Source organism: Rutilus rutilus (genome assembly GCF_951802725.1).
Source record: "Rutilus rutilus genome assembly, chromosome: 20".
Classification (NCBI taxonomy): Eukaryota; Metazoa; Chordata; class Actinopteri; order Cypriniformes; family Leuciscidae; genus Rutilus; species Rutilus rutilus.
This window is the reverse complement of record NC_140225.1, coordinates 25,022,417-25,043,068: the sequence shown is the minus strand read 5'-3', so window position 1 is coordinate 25,043,068 and position 20,652 is coordinate 25,022,417. Positions and strand designations below refer to the sequence as shown.

Sequence of the window (20,652 nt, the reverse complement as noted above, 5' to 3'; positions counted from 1 at the left end):
TTTCAGAGCTGCAGCCATTTTTCATGTTGTTTCTAAACAATTCATATTAGTGAAGGGCTAAGATGAGTCATCACCTTGTGTCTTCTAGAAAGTCCTTGGATCTCACCCTCATAAAAGCATTGTGACATTTGGAGCATGTGGTCAGGACTTTATGCTAGTTGTAGCTCTAAGTTCTGGCACCAACACATCCAAAGATAAGTCTACAGAGAAGCATATGTTTGCTATGACCCCATCTAAGGTAAGTATTGTGCTCTTAAATTAGTGTTTTTGTTGTTTTTTGTTAAAAAGAAAAAGGTTGTTGTGGAAATGACAGCTGTTATTTGTGTAAAAAAAAAAAAAAAAAAATCATAATTTTCACATGATAAATATTGAGATGTTTTACACTAAGCTACATTTCATTTCGTTTGGGGTCAGTAAGATTTTTTTTTTTTTTTTAAATTAACACTTTTATTCAGGATAAAGATGCATTACACTGATAAAAAGTGACAGTAATAAAACTTATAATGCTGCAAAAGATTTCTACTTAAAAAAAACTATTTTAAAGTGACACATTACTACATGTACTATAGTAATAACAGTAAATTATGCATAATTACAAGTAACTAAGGTAACACTTCATTTTGATGGTCCCTTTTGAACATTCTGTTGACTATAAGTAATTTTGCAACTACTTATTCTAGTAACCCTAACCCTTCCAGTCTACTAATACTCTAATAACACGCTATTGAGAGATAGTAGATATATGTAGGTGCAGCGTTACTTATAGTCAACAGAATGTGTTAAAGGGACCATCAAAATTAAGTGAAACCATAATTAACCCTAAACCAAACTCTATAGTAACAAAATGTAGTTCATTTATATTTTTATTTATTAATTTATCATTTTTTAATTTTAAGTACAATGTAACTATGTCACCTTAAAATAGAGTAACTCTATAATTCTCTATTTATTCAAGAATCCTAAAAAAAAATAAAAATGTACAAAAATATATATATATTAAAACAAAAGTAAGAATATAAAGGTTTTTTGAGCAAATCAGCATATCACAATAATTTCTGAAGGATCATGTGAGACTGAAGACTGGAGTAATGATGCGGAAAATTCTTTGCCATTACAGGAATAAATTACATTTTGAAATATATGAAAATAGAAACAGTTACTTTAAATTGTAGTAATATTTCACAATATTAATGTTTTTAATGTATTTTTGATCAAATAATTTTAGCCTTGGTGAGCATAAGACATGTCTTTCAAAAACATTAACATCTTACTGACCGCAAACTTGAACAGTAGTGTAGATTACGTAACTTTTGGTTTAGACTGTCATAGTTTTAAACATAATAATTCATACATAAAAGGCATTTGAAAAGTAGCCTGTAGTTGAAGAAACAAAGAGAACACACACACACACACACACACACCAAAGTACACAGAAACACAGCCTGATGAATACTTCTGTTTGCTGTTCATGAACATTACATTTAGTTCATTAACATTTCATATGCCGCTTAAGAACTGAAATGCTGCAACAGCAAACATACATGCACATTTTACAAAGCGTTTCCTTTGTGTTTTTCAGGTTCGAGACCTGACGCTGCTCATAGCCAGCTACATTAACTGCACACAGCAACAAAAAGCAGCAGTGCACCACCTGTCGGCCCCAGCCCTGCTTCTGGCCCTGTCTGGAGAGATGAAGAACAAGGAATCAAGGAGCAAGTCTCCTCCTGCTGCCAGCAGACCCAGCAAAACACCCACCCTTCTTTAATACATCCCTCCTGGACCATCTGTGCTGGTGTTCACTCAGGCTGTCTCTCACTACACTCTCTAATTCATTACTAAGTTATAAGCTTGTGCCCAAAACCATCTTTACAATATACTGATTTACATCAAAGGGAATCTGGAAATAAAATGAGAGACATATCTATAAAAGGGCAAGACCATAAAGAGACATCAGAAAAATTATTTATTGATATATTATAGGACATACATTTTTTTTTTTTTTTTTTTACATGACTTTAATTTTTGATTTGAATGTTTTTATCCTGTATACTGAAGCAACTTGGGTTTACTTGATTATTCATACACCATTTATATTTTAATGTTAAAAATGTTAAAAATCTTTTGAAATGTTTTCATGTTATTGTAAATGTCAAATATGACACAACAGGCTTTTGTGGAACATTTTCCATCTCTTAATTATCATTGATTGCATACACACACTCTTACTTATACATCAGGCTTTTCATGGCTCATATGCAATTCATTGCAAATCAATGATAATTAAGAGATGGAAAATATTCCCCAAAAGCCTGTGGTGTCATATTTGACATTTATGTTAACATAATAGTTTTTAACATTAAAAAATAAAGTATGAATAATCAAGGGTAACACTTTACAATAATAGTACATGAATAATCATGTACTAATACCTGAATTAATAATTACTTTACTATGAACTAATGATGAGTTAAGACATGTATTAATGAGGTACTAACCTTAATTACGACATGAGTATCATGAATTCCTACATGAATATACCATCTTAACTACGCGTTAGTACATGCTTGTTAATTAATGTATTAATTAACATTTCGAGGTAAAGTAAATCAAACATGCTCTAGATCAGAAGAAAGATGTACTAAAAGGGCACAATGTTAAATTGTTCATAAATTTAACACCATCAATTGTCACATACATCATTGAATGACACAAGATGTCTTGAAATATTTATATTAAACCTACTCATTGAACACACATTCCGTTTTAAGTGATTCCACTGCTGCCTTCAAGTGTAAAATACCTACTACACTAGCATATTCATTAAACAGATGCAATTTTCAAAATTAAAATCAGTGTTAGCACAGATGATGGTTATTTTCTGGATTTGTTTACTGTCTTTCTGTCTCTATCATAATGCATTCGGATGTTAGTCTTGTTTGCTGGCTCTTCTTTGGGGCCACTATTGCCCCTTCAAAATTTGTCCACTTTTTTCCTACCGTTCAGTTCCTTCTCCATCTAAATTCAGGCACAGCACCTCTGCTCTTCCACTTCTTTACAAACCACCGACAAGCACCAAATGATATCTGATTTAGAAGAGCTGAATATGTATAAAACATGTGTAATTGATACATTTTTGAAGATTTACTCTTGGATTTTCCAAGTAATTAATGATGAGTTAGTAATGATGTGCCCCCCCAAGTAAAGTCATGACATTATGATACATTAACAAGTCATGAATTCATGTTACTTTCCAAGTAATTAATGATGAGTTAGTAATGATGTGCCCCTCCATGAAGTAAAAGTAACATGAATTCATGACTTGTTAATGTATCATAATGTCATGACTTTACTTGGGGGGGCACATCATTACTAACTCATCATTAATTACTTGGAAAGTAACATGAATTCATGATTTGTTAATGTATCATGTAATTTCTTGTGTTGGCCCTCCAAGAGTAAATCTTCAAAAATGTATCAATTACACATGTTTTATACATATTCAGCTCTTCTAAATCAGATATCATTTGGTGCTTGTCGGTGGTTTGTAAAGAAGTGGAAGAGCAGAGGTGCTGTGCCTGAATTAGATGGAGAAGGAACTGAACGGTAGGAAAAAAGTGGACAAATTTTGAAGGGGCAATAGTGGCCCCAAAGAAGAGCCAGCAAACAAGACTAACATCCGAATGCATTATGATAGAGACAGAAAGACAGTAAACAAATCCAGAAAATAACCATCATCTGTGCTAACACTGATTTTAATTTTGAAAATTGCATCTGTTTAATGAATATGCTAGTGTAGTAGGTATTTTACACTTGAAGGCAGCAGTGGAATCACTTAAAACGGAATGTGTGTTCAATGAGTAGGTTTAATATAAATATTTCAAGACATCTTGTGTCATTCAATGATGTATGTGACAATTGATGGTGTTAAATTTATGAACAATTTAACATTGTGCCCTTTTAGTACATCTTTCTTCTGATCTAGAGCATGTTTGATTTACTTTACCTCGAAATGTTAATTAATACATTAATTAACAAGCATGTACTAACGCGTAGTTAAGATGGTATATTCATGTAGGAATTCATGATACTCATGTCGTAATTAAGGTTAGTACCTCATTAATACATGTCTTAACTCATCATTAGTTCATAGTAAAGTAATTATTAATTCAGGTATTAGTACATGATTATTCATGTACTATTATTGTAAAGTGTTACCTAATCAGGTTAACCCAAGTTGCTTCATTCCAGTATATGTTTATCTTGCATTTACTTGATAAAAATCATTAATAATTTCTGAGCAAAAATATATATATATTTTTTTTTAATCAAGTAAAGTATATTGTGTACAAGAGGTTTTTCAGTAAAGTTTTGGTCATACTGATAATTTAAAGGCATTATACTTATTGTTCAACAGAATTTTACGAAGCATGTTTAATTTAAGTTATGAGAGAGTAAATGTTTTAAAAATTTTACTAAAAATGTTGTAACACGCATTGCCAAACAAGCATTCTATTTTTCAGTTCATTTATACCTCCTGGGGGTGACGTATTCTGGGGGATACAAACATTTATAGGCAGATCATTAAAAAAAAAAAAAAAAAAAAGAATTAATAACATTTCAATATAAACGTAATAAGCTAGCACAACAACTTTTTAAACATGTAAGTCCCCTCCAAATATTCCAAATATGTGAAATATATCAACTTTTATCAGAAGGTGAGTAAATTTCCCACTTCAGGTGGCCATGTTGTTTGTAAATGCAGCCCATGAGCTAAACAAAGAATGTATGAACAAAGTCACCAGATCTAAATATTCACAACAAAACACCTTTTCAACATGAAACCAAGAAATGAGACCTACTGTACACTTTCCCTGCCTCTCCCCACAGCTTCTCAAATGTTTGTTTCTCCTAGGATACGTCGACACTTTTAGGGTTAAACCATCTTAAATATGATGTGACTTCCTGAGGGTGACCTGGTTGACAGTAGTCCTCAACATAAAAATGAGTGAGATTTCATGTCCACGTCATGTTCCGCTCCAATATAATAATACAAAAATATATATTTTGGAAATGAAAATGAAGCCTTTTGTTGTATTGCAATATTATTTTTACGATTGTCAGATTGTCATTAACATATTTTTTCCCTGGCATTGGAATTTTTTTTTTTTTTTTTTTTTTACATTATTTTCAATAGTAATCTCACTATATACAGTTGTGGTCAGAATTATTGCCACCCCTGGTAAATATGATCAAAGATGGCTGTAAAAATAAATCTGCATTGTTTAACCTTTTGATCTTTCATTAATTTTTTTTTATATTTTTTTTACAAAACTCTAATCTTTCATTGAAGTAAAAGAATTGAAAGTGGGGGGGGGGGGAATCACATTATGAAACAAATGTTTTTCTCCAAAACACGTTGGCCACAATTATTGGCACCCCTATAATTTTTTTATGAGTAAAATATCTCTGAAGTATATTTTCATGAATATAATTTTTTTTATCAACACCAGAAACAACATGAAATTGTCTAGCTATGACTTTTTTTAGTTTAAATATGAGGAAACTCAATTCCTTACCCTTAATCATCCATCACAATAAGTAAAACCAAAGAATATAATTCCGATGTGCAGCAAAAGATTGTTGAGCTTCACAAATTAGAAAGTGGCTGTAAGAAAATAGCTAAAGCATTGGAAATCCCCATTTCCACCATCAGGGCAAAAATTAAGAAGTTCCAATCAATTTAATGTTGTCTGCCTATTTTTTCTGCTGGAGATGGGCCGTGGCTGGATCTTCCATCAGGACAACGATCCAAAACAAACATCAAAATCGACACAAAAATGTGTTATGGAGGAATAGTCTCTGATCTCTTGTCAGTTGTTCTCCAAACTCATCAGGCATTATAGGAGAAGACTCAGGAAGCTGTTATCTTGGAAAAAGGAGGTTGCAAAAAGGCAAAAATTAATAAAAGGGTGCCAATAATAATGGCCAATGTGTTTTGGAGAAAAACATTTATTTCATAATGTGATTTTCCACCCACTTTCAATTCATTTACATCAATAAAAGTTTGGATACATATATATATATATATATATATATATATATATATATATATATATATATATATATATATATATATATATATATATGAAGAGTTCAGATGCAAAAGCCTCTAAGTGCCATCTGAAAGTTCTTCTAGAATGATCATTTTTATCAAGCTCGTATATTTAAGTTCAGTAATTTCACTTAAATGGCAATGAAAATTACCTATTAATTGTCATTTAAGTGAAATTACTGAACTTAAATATACGAGCTTGATAAAAATGACCATTCTAGAAGAAATTTTCAGATGGCACTTAGAGGCTTTTGCATCTGAACTCTTCATATATATATATGCATGTGTGTTTGTCTGTACACATTTGTAGGCTATATATGCTATTTAAAACAGCGTAATTTAAACTTTTTGTACAGTATTGTTGCTTTTTTTTATCCTATCCGATTTTGCATCAATGCAACTTTGCGTGGAAATGTGCATAATTTTCATGAAAATAATGTCAAAGAAGCAAATAATTTTTTTGGGGAATGAAATATGGCCAGAACTGTTCTTTGACAAGTTTCATGAGATTCTAAGTACACTTTTGTCATGCCATGGTATTCTAATACTTATATAACCTTTTGTGGTTTTCAGGCTCTATAGCAACAATCTAATTTCAAACAAATAGGCTATATGAACTCGAAACACTAACTAAACAGGTTTTCTTATACTCAAAATGTATATGTAGGCTATACTTTGTTCAGACATGTGGTGGCTTGCTGGAGTTTACTCAAACGAAACTGGAAGTAAATCATGATTGCAGAATGAGAAATACTAAATCCCTCCACTCTGAATCTTACCTCATCTTTACATGTTTAAGCTTGCAGCGAAATAATGTAAGGATAGCAGTACACCAGGAAATGAATTAAGACAGAGGATGTTTGGTTTTTGGCGAAGAAGCCAGTATGGAGTCATAGGGTGTTTGCAGTATTTTAAAGAGTATGTATCGGTGTACTGAACTGGGGGTGTGACATTCATAAAGAGATTCAATGGAGAAGATTTGTGTAAAGCCAAAGCATTATATTTCCTCATTCAACAAGGGACACTATGACAGATAACGTCATAGTAAATTGTATGCATTTTTCCTGTGTGTTTTCTATAAATATTATCTATTATGCAATTTAAAATAAATGTCCTTACTCAAAAAAATGAAAATTGATTCTGTTTTTTAAAATAGAAATTCATCATAAGTTATATTAATACACTACCATTCAAAAGTTTGTGGTCATTAGTATTTTGTGAAAGAGGTTTATGAAAAATAAACCTCTATATTCACCTTGGCCGCATTTATTAGATCAAAGTAAACACAGTAAACGGTAATATTGTGAAATATTATTACAATTTAAAATAGTTATTTTATTTATTTTATCAAATATATAAATATATTGTAAAATGTCATTTATTTATGTGATGCAAATCATTACTCCAGATCATTACTCCAGTCTTCAGTGTCACATGATCCTTCATAAATCATTCTAATATGCTGACTGAAACATTACTTATTATTTTCAATCTTGAAAACAGTTGTGCTACTTCATATTTTTTGTTGAAACCTTTATAAATTATTATTATTTTTATTTATTTTTTCAGGATTCTTTAATAAATAGAAAGTTCAAAAGAACAGCTTTTATTTGAAATAGTAATATTTTGTGACTTGTGTGAATCTTTTGTGTCATACTGTCACTTTTGATCAATTTAATTTGTTCTTTCTGGATAAGAGTATTAAATTCTTTAATAAAAAATCTTACCGACACTAAACGTGAATGTTAGTGTACCTACTGTATATAATGCACACTTTTCAGGAATACAAGACAACTACACTTCACCTAATTATTATGTGTATGATACAAACTCTTTTAATCAACATATCAATGAGAGATTGATCTAAAATGTTTTGCAGGACATGAATGATTGTTTGGCTTCTAATCAGTATTCTGATAATGAAAACTAGTTTTACATAATACGCAAGGTTTGTTCTGACTTGCTGCCACAGTTGGTTGGTTGCTACACTTCCTGCTATATTTCCCAAACCAGTGGAATTAAAAACGTACAGGTTTTTCCCCCATGTCACATCTTTCCACTTGGCAGCTGTTTTTCTTTGTGTTGTTACAGTATTTCTTTGTTCTTCTGGCAGACTCCCTCCCTTCATTACACTGAATCAAATATATATCTTTTTTTTTTTATTACTTTGGTATGTTACTTGGAACCATTTACCCTTCAATTCAAACAAGTCATTATTATTCTTAAAGCAGGAATGCATGTCAAATGATCTAGATAAACACCTGATTCTTAAAAACTATTTAAGATGGTGAATCACTTGTATACTCTAAAGCCAAGGATGTAACTAAATTTGTTTGCTTTACTACATTTCATCACCGAATCACGTGTCTTTTAAGTATCGTTGATAATGTGAACCGAAACACAGGTGAGGAGTGAACCATCCTCATGAAAATGTCCCTCCCCACTGTGACCCACACTCATCTGACAAGCTTTGTTATTTAATCCCTCCTTTTCTGCCATGGAAACGCAGACTGACTCTTAACTCAGGTGTGAGCACGGTTGGGGGAGGGCAACATGCGATCCACCTAAACCTGTCTAAACTAGTCTGAGAAACAAATGCTCGAAGCTTTTCTGGGAAAAATACCGGGGGACTAGAACTGAAAGCAAGGGAGTGCCAGCCAAGCTTTTGTGTGAAGATATCTCTTAAAAAAAACAAGTCCGATTTTTTCTTTTGCCACTCGTCATACAGCAACCTCTTTGGCGAGGTGTTTGCTATTCTTGTACAAATTTGTAACGTGTGATTTCTACTAAGCAAGTGTGGGAACGTTTTTCATTAATACATTGGTCATTCATTAATGTCCCCTGTAAATTAAAACTTGACAGAATTTCAGTAAACCCTGCTTCCTTGTTCGTGAGAGGTTGAGTCAGAAATTTGCATTAGTCATAGCACAATGATATAGGAACGTTGTGGCCTGAAACCTGAGCAACAGGTCTGACCAGTTTTTCCAAAAAGCTCAGTATACAGCTCTCTCATGGGTTTAATTATTAGTCCATCACTGCGAGTGAGTGGTCACCAGCTTTGAGTTAATAAACAGCCCTTTTGTTCTCAGTTCTGAAAGAAAATAACCCTTGTACAAATGCACAGCTTTAAGAGGTGTACAAGTAGACGTTTTCAGGCAATGGATCATTAACACTTGCATTTTACTTTAAGAGCAAGCACTGCCACTTGTAAACTGAATATATCTGGTTTCTAGCAACTTTAATTTGTCAAAAGTTCATTATGCTGATTGATATTGCAAACTGTTATTTGTGTTATAAATGGTTTTGCCATTTTCTGCACTTTGTTATTTACCTATAGCCTATGCATAGTGAGTCTCAGAAGTGGATTCCTTTCCCAAACAGTGTAAAGTCTTCTCTAGCCAAAACTAGCCTTTAACAAGTTGTCTTTACTTTGAATAAGGTTTATTTCTGTGATGAATCTCATGTGACAAACAGGTGCAGCTTCAGCCCTGGGCTAAAAAGGGCAATCAAATCCTTTGGTCACAAAAAAAGGCCAAGATTTGTTTTGCGGTAGGACTGTCCTTTTCATTAAAGCCAATACATATTTAGTTAAAAGGGTTGATTATTTAAATTAGCATATGGCAGATGAATTAGGAACACAGTAGATAAAAACAAAACAAAAAACAGACAGCATGACATTTACCAAATTTTATTAAAAATTTACAAGTCACACAAACTGTACAATGTTAAAATGTTGATCCAATGAAAATGAGCCCTCATTAAATAGCAAAACGTAACAGCAACATTGTTTAAAAACAACTGTAGCCAGCATGTAACAGACACAATTTTCCCAATATGAAAGTGTCACATGCAATGCAAACAACAGGTCAATGCTTCAGCAGGGGCACGTCCCAGTGTCAGATTCAAGTACATGGGACATCATTAATGGCTTTAAGACATGGTCTCCATCTCTCTGGGCTGCAAGAACAGACGGAAATGTGTTAAACAGAAGCTTGCTCCCTTTTGGGAAAAGTACCACAGTTTGGATAACGAAGTAAATGAGAACTAACCTGTGCTTTGCTGTACTGGGCCTTCTGCCGCCGTGCAAGAAAGAACTAAAATAAAGAGGAACAGTTAGACCACAAGTACAGGCACACATACTTCATTTAAAAGTGAATCTACATACACACTTACCAGAACAAGAAGTCCAGCAAGCACGATCAAGCTGACCACCACAATGACAGCAATGATGCCACCGGTCAACTTCTGCATGGTGATGGTAGGTGCCTTTTCGTCTACATAGTAGACCAGGATCTTCTCCATGGACACCTTTGATCCGTCAACACTGACCTCGAATGGTGTAGGTGTGAAAAACAGGGGCAGAGCCTTGATCTATGGAAGACAGATGAATTTTACACATGTTACAAGATATAAAACCAGGCATTAAATTACAAGAAAAGTCACAAGGAGTCTTACATCCTTCTCCATGTAATAAGTCATGAGGGACAGGTCTGGAAGTGCTTGTCCCATCGGCTTTTTGACGTCCACAATAATGAGACGGCCATCTTTGTCATACTGGGGATGAAAAAAGGGTTAGGATCTGTACCGCAAGCAGAGTAGAGGGATATTACAATACAATGGCAACGTCTTACCTGAAAATCAGACACAAGTGCTTTATCCAACTTGTAACGCTGCAGCAAAGCATTCTCAATCCCACTGCAAAAAAAAGCAAAAGGCAAAAAAAAACACTTCAATAGCAGGTCTTAATATTCCATGATCTAGCAAAGCCTTAGAAATCCATTGTAACATACGTCTTCAGTTTGGTGGCATCAAGAGCTACACCTGCTTCTTTATGAATCAATTCCAGGCGAACCCAACTACAGAAAAAAAAAAAAAAAAGACATTGTCAGACCATCAAGTTTTGCTTCCTCCCACAAACAGTAGTACAATACAGACCACACCTCAAACTGGGTGTGTCAGTCAGAAGAGTGTCCTGTTACATGCTTAAGTGCACTCACTAGGTCTCCACAGCCTCACACTTGATGTTCTTGTCTCCTTTGTCACTTCTACGTACACCAGCACTGTTCACACACCAGCACACATCAGTTTTGTTACACTGGACAGCCTTGAACTTCCCATCGTTCTCACACTCTGGGTCATACATGCCATCATTGTCCACAATGGCGGTCTCTACTGGCTTCCCACCAATTGATCTTGTGGTCAAGTTTTTTCTGGCACGATACATCTCCCCTTTCATGAGGAAGCACTTGGGAATCACTGAGGGTGAGGGGAGAGAGAGAAAATTGAAAAACCACTTACTACACTTAATGAGAAAGGACGATTAAACCTTCCTGGTTTGTCTCAGCTAGGAAAGTTGGTGCTCAGCTAATTTAGGTGGCGTTTCCAAAACCCCTCTAAAACCAGCAAACTAGGCTGTTATATATTTTTAATATAGCCCAGGTTAGACCCTAAAGTACGGATGTCAAAAACTACCCTTAAAACATTAGTTAATTAAATCACTCAAGAGCAAATCTAGAGGGAAACTCACACTTTGTACAATCAATCGGTCGCTTGTCATCATCAGCAAACTGAAGGGTGCACTGGCATGGGGTTCCATCACATACTGCCCATTTCATATTTTCACAAGAACCTGTTGGATTAAAACAAATAAGTATAGTGTTTGTTTAAACATAGCAAACTTGTTGGTAAACAGGATAAAAAAAATGAAAAAGAGGTATATAACCCCAGGCAAGTAGAGTTTGCCCCCCTCCCCCCATACTGAACCACACCCAGGATCTCTTTGTTTTGTTTGCCTTCTAACTACCAAGTTAGACGACAAGGATTAAACAATTTGGAACAATTAACCCGATTTGAATTCACTTTGTAATGTACATTTAAAACTTGTAATATAAAACAAAATTACTTACATTGTGAGGCGACCACATCCACAAACACCACAACAAACAAGGCGATTATAACCTTCATCATGAACTGAAAAACAAAGACCAACAGTATACCGGAATTATAAATCACTCCGTTCGAGAAAATTGTGCGTAGGGCTAATATCCAAATGCGCAATCTAACTATTCTTTCATTAATAAAACGCCGAAGTCTTCTTACCCCAAAAAAGCTCGGCTAGTCCTGAAAAAGAGAACAAAATCCAACCAAAGTGATTTATTCCGTTTGATAGACTGTAGTAGACTCTTGAGCTTTATAAAGAATAGATCCAGCAGTTATCCTCTCTCTCTCTCCCCCGCCAAACGACTGATGTTAACGCGCAACAGGTGACTAATTATGTATACCTGTGAAGACGTCAGGTGGAAGTGGGCGGGACTAACTCTCAACAGACTCACAGTTTCCCGCCCATGACCATATTTGGCAACTTGACGCATCGAGAATGAACGCAAAACATCATCTCTCCATTTTAGAAATGTAAAGCGTCAACAAAGATTTTCGGTTGAAACTCGACACACGCAAACGCTGATACCTATCAAGTGAAACTGCAGTATATATCTGCAAGTTATAGCATATATGACAACGTGAAACAAACAAGCTGTCTAACACACTTGCACTTACAGATTTAAGGCAAGGCAAGTTTATTTATATAATTTAAAATGGGCAACTATTTACATTTCATACACAATTGTGATTCAGTTGTGCATAATAAAGAGGGAGAGAGATACATACAAACATGTAGTAATATTGAGTTTTAAAATCATTTAAGACCATAAAAATAATGCTTTAAAACATATTTTATTAAAATGAATAAAAAGTAGGCCTACCGTCACCAAGTATTAAGAATAACTTAAATGAACATGAGCATAGGATAAAGTGGGAAGTATAACACAATCAGTTTAATTAATTAGAATTTAATTAAATAAGTTACAAATTACTGTTACAAATTAAGCTTTCTGGGTGAAATCATTATCATACATGAGTCATGACCATTAGCACCCTGAGGTGATCAGTATAGAGCCTGTACAAATATAGAGGATTTTCAAGAAAACTAATTATTTTTGGGTAAGAAAGTAATTTTAATTCTAATGATTTGATTTGTGATTATTCTAGTTAATAGATTTGGAAAGACAGTACTGGCAGCCGATATAAAGCAGCATAGTCTAATGTGATATAATGTATAATACAAGTACATGTTAAAAAGCTAATAATATCATGCCTAACCAGGCAAGAAGGGCTGTAACCCACAAAACAAAAACAAAAAAACAAATGGGACAGTATAGACATTTTTGCCATAATTGTCAAAGTGCTAACATGCTCTCACACACTGTCTGTTATGTTTTTAGAATTGTTAGGATGTTTTTATATAATATATAATATAATTATGTATATATAATTATTATTAATTAATTAATTAATTGTTTTTTTTATAATAATAATGTTCACCATATGTTGTATATTTTTAATTAAAATGTTTAAAATGACATGAGGTAGGATGTTGGTGATATGGAATGGCATAATAATTATTTAAAAAAAGGAACACCTATGAACTGGCACAATAAGTTTACAAGCAGCATTTAAAACACCCATTTTTTGATTAATGTAAACACTTGTCATGCCAATTAGAATATGAAAAAGGCAGGTATGACAATCACAACAATATCCTCCTGAGACCCAGAATTATTATTATTTTTTTATTTAGTTTTTTTTTTCATGTCATGTTACTCATGTTAATATATATATATATATATATATATATATATATATATATATATATATATATATATATATATATATATATATATATATATATATATATTATTCAAATGTTATGCTATGTCCTCTGTATTGGACACCAGGACTCAGTTGTTTAAAAAATAAAATGACATGAAATTATATGTATAGGCAAAAACAATGTTTTTTTTGTTTGTTTTTTAAATCACCAATAAATTTAGGGGTTTCAGGATTTATTTGAACTAAAATTTGTATAAAGATGATTCTCGACTATGTTATGAAAGATTTAACAGAATGAATTGATACACCATTTTACTTTATGCAATATGTGGGTAAAATGGCCATAAATTAATATTCCCATTCAATGCAATGTATCTATACACTGTATCTAATGTGCACATTAATGTGTTCTTGGAGCAACATTTAATGAAAAAAGAAGTGTATTAATTGGAGTAATAATTAGCAACATTTTAATAATAATATCTAATATTTCATCGGAATATTGATGTATAACTTATTTCCATATTCACTTGTTGTGTCTCCCAAAATGCCTGATAAACACGATTTAAGTCTATGAAATACATGCCCTGTTCTGTAACAGAAAGTCATTTTTTGATTTGAAACCCCATAACATTTTCCTGAGATGTTGGTTTATGAAATACAAAAAAAAAAAAAAAAAAGTATTCCAATTTAAATTATAATTACAATATATTATCATATTTCCATAAGAGTGCTACATTTGATCACTAAATTAATGTCAGACATATTTAAAAACCAAGGAGAAGTTGTTTTCATGGTGAAACCTCCAAACATTTGGTATCTCTGAAAAGCCCTGAATGTGCTCTTTACAGGACACCCAGGTTGTGTCATGTGACATGTATGGTGTCAGAGAAATTCACTAAGTCTATTCTTGGGTTTATTCTACCACTGTTAATGGTCAGTGTTGGGACATCAGTGTTACAGGTAAAGCCATTCAACTAGGCATCAACACTCAGGCTCTCTCTGTTTCTCAAGGGAATGCAGTGAAAACCAGGTGAACAAGTTTGGACAGAAGTGGCCCAACCCCCAACCACTACTTTCTGAACATTTCACAATCAGGATATTTCCTGTAAACAATTGCTTAGACTCCTTAAAGCGATTCTGTGGACACCAAATTTTGGATTGTGTCGAAAATTCAAATTTGTCTTGTAGTTGTAGCCTACGGGTATCATGACCTCATGAGAAGCACAGCACTGTCAAAGCTTAGAAATTAGTCAAATGGACACACCCTTCCAAACTGATACCCACAACAACATCGAAACTGACGTCATACTCTCTGTATGTAGTGGTATCTTAAACAACATCACATAGACAATTTCAAATCATAGACATACATCTGGATTTGTGTTCTATGTATATATTTATGTTTATAAGTGTTTTATATAGGTCTGGTCATGTGGATCTGAAACCTTATTTTTATGGTAGTGAAACCTTTTTTTAATGTAATGATGTCTTAGTCTAAACTAAACAACAAGGGCAATGATCTGTGAGTCCAATTTAAAGTTACAGTCAGCCTATTTATCACACTCTTTGTTTATATATTGAAAAAAAAAAGATGTCAAGATGGCACACATATTGGTCTGGTCTGCACTGCTTGTGTTGAATGAAAATATGTAATAACTGACAACTGAATGCATTTAAAAGTTGTTCTTCTTTGTTATTTTTCCACATCGCCACTTGATGGCGCTCTTATATGTTTTTCTACATTGATACTGTGTCTTATATTTTTTTGTTTACACCCTGATCTACATCTTCAAATGTCCAGAATTGCAGTTCCAAAGGTATGACTGGATTCTGCAGAAACTATGACAGACACTACAGGTCATATTTTTTTGTTTTGTTTTTAGTTGTAAGCAATTGTATTTTGCCCATTTTTCATCAATATTTTTATTTCTCTACACCTAAAAACAACAAGCCTTATGAAAGGTGTCATCCACGAGAATACAACCATCTTAATTAAAATTAAAAGCGAGTGTTACTGAATAAAGCTAAATCATCTCAATAATTACTTAGGTTTCTCAAACTTTATTAAACATTGTAAGACATTTAAATTACGTGTGCTCATTTACAAATTTTAAAAACAATTATTTGTTGCAGCTTCTATTTTTTTCAAGTCAGCTTTAGCTGAAGATAGTTGATGAACCAGCTAACTTAAGAAACTGCTGAGAAATTGTATCCTTTTCTATTACTTTATAAATTAATTTATACACTATACTAGTGTTGCTTTCGTCAACGAAAATTATGACTAAATATTGTTGACGAATAAAAACGAGACTAAATGTGGTTTACAAAATAAAAACTATGCTAAAATGTCTCTTCATTTTCGTTTACCAAAACGAGACGAGACGAAATGTTATGACGTTATTTCGTCTATTATTTTTGCAGTATTTCTGTTTCCCGTGTCTCACTTCAGGGGCTGCATCAGGTCGCACTGCCAGACGCAGGCGATGTCGCTTCCTCAAGCCACACTCGCAGCATTATTTAGAAGATGCAGCTGCAGCGAGTTAGCGTAAACGACAACAAACAAAGTTAAGTCTGACGCCCGTTTCACACATAGCCTACTCTGTGTGCAGTGTGTATGCGGTGCAGGAGCAGCACACGCTATAGTGCTTTCAAATATGCTGCGATTGCAGTGCGTAACTGATCCATGGCTGGACCACAAACACATAGGCTACTCACTATTTTGATTTCAAATCCAATATCAGCTACTTTTATTTAAAAAAAAGTTTTGTCAGCATTGCGATTCTCTTTGTACACATACACTCTTTAATAGACGTAATTCACGTTTAAACACTATTTAAACAACGTATTATTCAATGCATTACTTTTATTTATATATTAAGTTGCTCAAGCAAGTGGTAAAATATTTAACCATGTACTTATATTAAAATCACAAACATTTTAAATTAAAACTTAAAATTGACATGTTTTGATTTAATACAATAAATCTTGCATGTCACAAAGAACTTGTTTATCCAGCTCCACGAATGAGACAGTGTTACTTTTCTGTTTGCTATTTTTGCTATTTTTCCATAGTGGTAGGCTACACTATGTTGACTGGGTTAAATAGAATTGCATTACTAAAAAGAGACTAAAATACAATTTTCATTGACTAAAACTAGACTAAATGTCATCATTTTTTGTCAACTAAAACTAGACAAAAATAGTCATGGATAATTCTGACTAAAATAAGACTAAAATGCTCAGACTTTAGTCGACTGAAACTTGACTAGACTAAAAAGAGTATGAACGTGACTAAAACTAATAAAAACTAAAATGACAGCTTGACACAAAGACTAAAACTAAAATTAAAACAGGCCGCCAAAAACAACACTATACCGTTCAAAAGTTTGGGGTCAGTACGATTTTTTTTATGTTTTTAAAAGAAGTATCTTCTGCTCACCAAGGCTGCATTTATTTGATTAAAAAAAATAATATTGTGAAATATTATGACAATTTAAAATGACTGTTTTCTATTTCAATATATTTTAAACTGTAATTTATTCCTGTGATCAAAGCTGAATTTTCAGCATCATTACTCCAGTCTTCAGTGTCACATGATCCTTCAGAAATCATTCTAATATGCTGATTGATGCTCAAGAAACATTCATTATTATTATCAATGTTGAAAACAGTTGTGTACAATTTTTTTTCAAAATTCTTTGATGAATTTTCTAACATTATAAATGTCTTTACTGTAACTTTTGATCAGTTTAACTCATCCTTGATGAATAAAAGTATTGATTTATTTTATTTATTTCCCCCCAAAATAAAATTAAAATTCTTATTGACCCCAAACTTGTAGTGTTTAATGTTACAAAAGCTTTAGATTTCAGATAAATGCTGTTCTTTTGAACTTTCTATTCATCATAGCATCATGAAATAAAAATTTAATTAACTGTTTTCAACATTGATAATAATAATAAATGTTTCTTGAGCATCATATTCGAATGATTTCTGAAGGATCATGTGACACTGAAGACTGGAGTAATGATGCTGAAAATTCAGCTTTGATCACAGGAATAAATTACATTTTAAAATATATTAAAAAAGAAAACAGTAATTTTAAATTGTCATAATATTTCACAATATTACTGTTTTTTTTATTTATTTTTTTATTGTTTTTTATCAAATAAATGCAGCCTTGGTGAGCAGAAGATACTTCTTTTAAAAACATAAAAAAATCTTACTGACCCCAAACTTTTGAACGATATTGTGTATATATACATATATGTATATATTACTTTACTGTATATTATATTATATATTACTTTATATATAAAGTGTGTGTGTGTGTGTATAATAACTTAAATAATGATACAAAAAGATAAAATTTCTCCGCAGTTTCTTAAGTTAACCGGTTAATATTTGTAAACAGGTCATGGAAACAATACTAATGCACTAAAAACATCTAACTATAGTTTTTTTTATCTTTGTCTGAAGAAATTTTAAGCTTATTTAACAAACAAAACGCAAAGAAATGACAATCTACTCACCTGAACTTCACAAATATTTAGTCATTAGGATAGAATCAACTCTGTCTCAAAAACTATTTTATTTAAATGAACACAGATGTTGGCTGCAACTTCCTGTAGCTGTTGTAACCACAGAGGCAAGGAGTGGTTTAAAAGTGTCACATCAAGAGTTTTTCAAATAACTAACTAAATAGAAGCATGATAAAAGGGTTAGGCTACTTTGCATTACCCTTCGTGTGAGAAATTAACCGAAATTAACCAAGTAAAAGTATAAAGTACAACATATTCCACCAGAAAAAGTCCCAAGCACAGGTGACTTTTGCAATTTGGAGGCCCTACAAGTGAACTTATAGCTGTAGGCTACTGATATTTTACTAGTTAAATACTTCTAGCATATTTTTTAGCTTATGTACAATTTGAAGTATATACTCTCAGTAAACTAGCTTAGTATTTGCACTTGAATGTGGGAAAGTTATTATTATTTTTATTTTGAACAAAATGCTATTTTTTAAAAACTTTTTGTCAACATCTAGGCTAGGCCTACATATGATTCAGCAATCTACGGATTTAGAACTATGATCAAAACAGGTCGAGTAGAACGTTTCCATCAACTCCCCCAAACTTTGTTTAGTCCTGTAATTCTTCTTGTGTTGACATTTCATTTGGTAACTTTTGGCAGTTTTGATTTATATCCGATTTATGTCTGATGATTGCGTTAGCTTACATGAGTGTAAGAAATGCTTTAGACCTTATAGCCCCGCCCCCTTTCCTTCTTCCGGTTTGTATTTCCACAGCTTGAAGGTAAGATCTTATGTATTTATGAATGAACCTCTCGTTTTGAAATCTTCCTGGTTTACTGACATTTGTAATGACATCTGCTTCAAACAATACAATGCCCATGATGACTTTCGTTAACTCTACAATAATCACTTCAACAGCTAATTCAGCCTGGTCTCATTGTTAATGACGTAATTTTCAAAGATAGAAAACGTACGTTTTGTACGTTTGGATAGATGCTGAAATGTATGATATGGACGTATCTGCAACAATTAAACGTAACATTATTACGTTTTTACAGCTACAAAACATAAAATATGTACGAATCTTTCATATCATTAAGATATCTGTATAATTTACCTTTTACCGTTTTATAGATAAATGGAAGATCCCTTAACCCTACTCCCAACCTAAACATAACGTTACCCATTTTATACTGAATATAAAAAGGATAAAACGTACAGAGATGTGTAGGGAAATGGAAATTTTATTAACAATATACTATAGCATTCAAATATTTTTTTAGTTTTAGCAGCTAATCCTACTCCTACCCCTAAACCTACCCATAACAATTTCTTAAAACTAACGTTACATAGGCTACAATTATGAAGAAAAACACCATATGTGTAATCACAATAATTTTTATTGCGAAAATGTCAAAACCGGTACCAAAAGTCGTTCACATGACGATGTGTTGCAGTCACAGTCCTCTCTTTCAGTATAATAGTTTTGAATGAGGTACAGAGCAGAATTTAAGTTATTAATCAATGAAAATGTTAATCCGGCTTCGCTCTGGCTCTGTGTGAAGGCGCGCGCGCTTCTCCATTTCAAATGTAGTTTACCGACTGAAATACGGCATGTAGCAATCTGTGACGAATATAGGCGAGAGCCAATGAGCGTTTGATATCACTGCCGTAAACATTTCGTAACACTTCTTGAGGGCGCAATTTTTGAATTTGAATTCATCACGAGCGCGAGATTTGACAGTTACGGACTGAGCTGCTGTGATAGCCTGTGGAATGGAGATAAAGATCACTCGCTGGATAAAGGGCTGAATGTGGATATCTTTCTTGCAAACGTATGGATTCTAAAGATTTGGATTATATCAAGCTAATAAAATTGATGTCTTTTGTGAATTTATGTTGGTTTTTGGTTTATTATTGTTCTATTGGACAAAACGCATTTTGTGTCTCACTGTAAATAAACTAAATATTGCAAAATGGTTAAACGATTAAATAAGGTTTTTAAGGTTTTAAAGTGTATTGTTTAACTGCATGTAGGCTAGCTAATCCTCCGAAACGAGTTTGCAGCAGAAGGCACGAACAGGGAAATGTTATTAGCCTGAGTAAACTGCATTTAAATGCGACTGAAAACGTTAACGTTAATTGATAAGACATTTTAATGCAATAGAGTCAAAACATAATGCCACTATTTTAATATGCATAAATAAGGTATACGTACAAATATGTACGTCGGTAGAGTTATTCATACGTAAATAATTTACGTTTTTGTGCTGTTAATACGTAAATATTTTACGTTTTAGTGCTGTAAATACGTCAGTATTATACGTTTCTGTGTGTA

The 20,652-nt window shown here is 32.9% G+C and overlaps 2 protein-coding genes across 3 annotated transcripts in view; one reads left to right on the top strand and one right to left on the bottom strand.

The window, feature by feature from the left end:
* plekhh2 (pleckstrin homology domain containing, family H (with MyTH4 domain) member 2) overlaps nucleotides 1–1,896 on the top strand; it is a 106,594-nt gene extending 104,698 nt beyond the window's left edge. Inside the window, exons 29-30 of the mRNA XM_084391156.1 lie at nucleotides 89–238; nucleotides 1,580–1,896. Of these exons, the coding sequence (XP_084247282.1) occupies nucleotides 89–238; nucleotides 1,580–1,765 (336 nt within the window). The 3' untranslated portion in view covers nucleotides 1,766–1,896. The remainder of the gene's footprint in view (nucleotides 1–88; nucleotides 239–1,579) is intronic.
* Nucleotides 1,897–9,784: 7,888 nt separating this feature from the next.
* Nucleotides 9,785–18,380, bottom strand: epcam (epithelial cell adhesion molecule). 2 transcript variants are annotated; one of them, XM_084390523.1, is made up of 10 exons: nucleotides 18,316–18,380; nucleotides 12,019–12,082; nucleotides 11,640–11,741; nucleotides 11,110–11,368; nucleotides 10,903–10,968; nucleotides 10,744–10,807; nucleotides 10,568–10,666; nucleotides 10,286–10,483; nucleotides 10,162–10,206; nucleotides 9,785–10,069 (listed from the first exon to the last, which is right to left on the bottom strand). In XM_084390523.1, the coding sequence occupies exons 2-10, from the start codon at nucleotides 12,077–12,079 to the stop codon at nucleotides 10,043–10,045; spliced, it is 921 nt and encodes a 306-aa protein (XP_084246649.1). In that variant the 5' UTR covers nucleotides 12,080–12,082; nucleotides 18,316–18,380; the 3' UTR covers nucleotides 9,785–10,042. The 2 variants fall into 2 exon arrangements, with proteins under 2 accessions (XP_084246649.1, XP_084246648.1); XM_084390522.1 differs by lacking the exon at nucleotides 18,316–18,380 and adding an exon at nucleotides 12,212–12,400.
* Nucleotides 18,381–20,652: the final 2,272 nt, after the last annotated feature.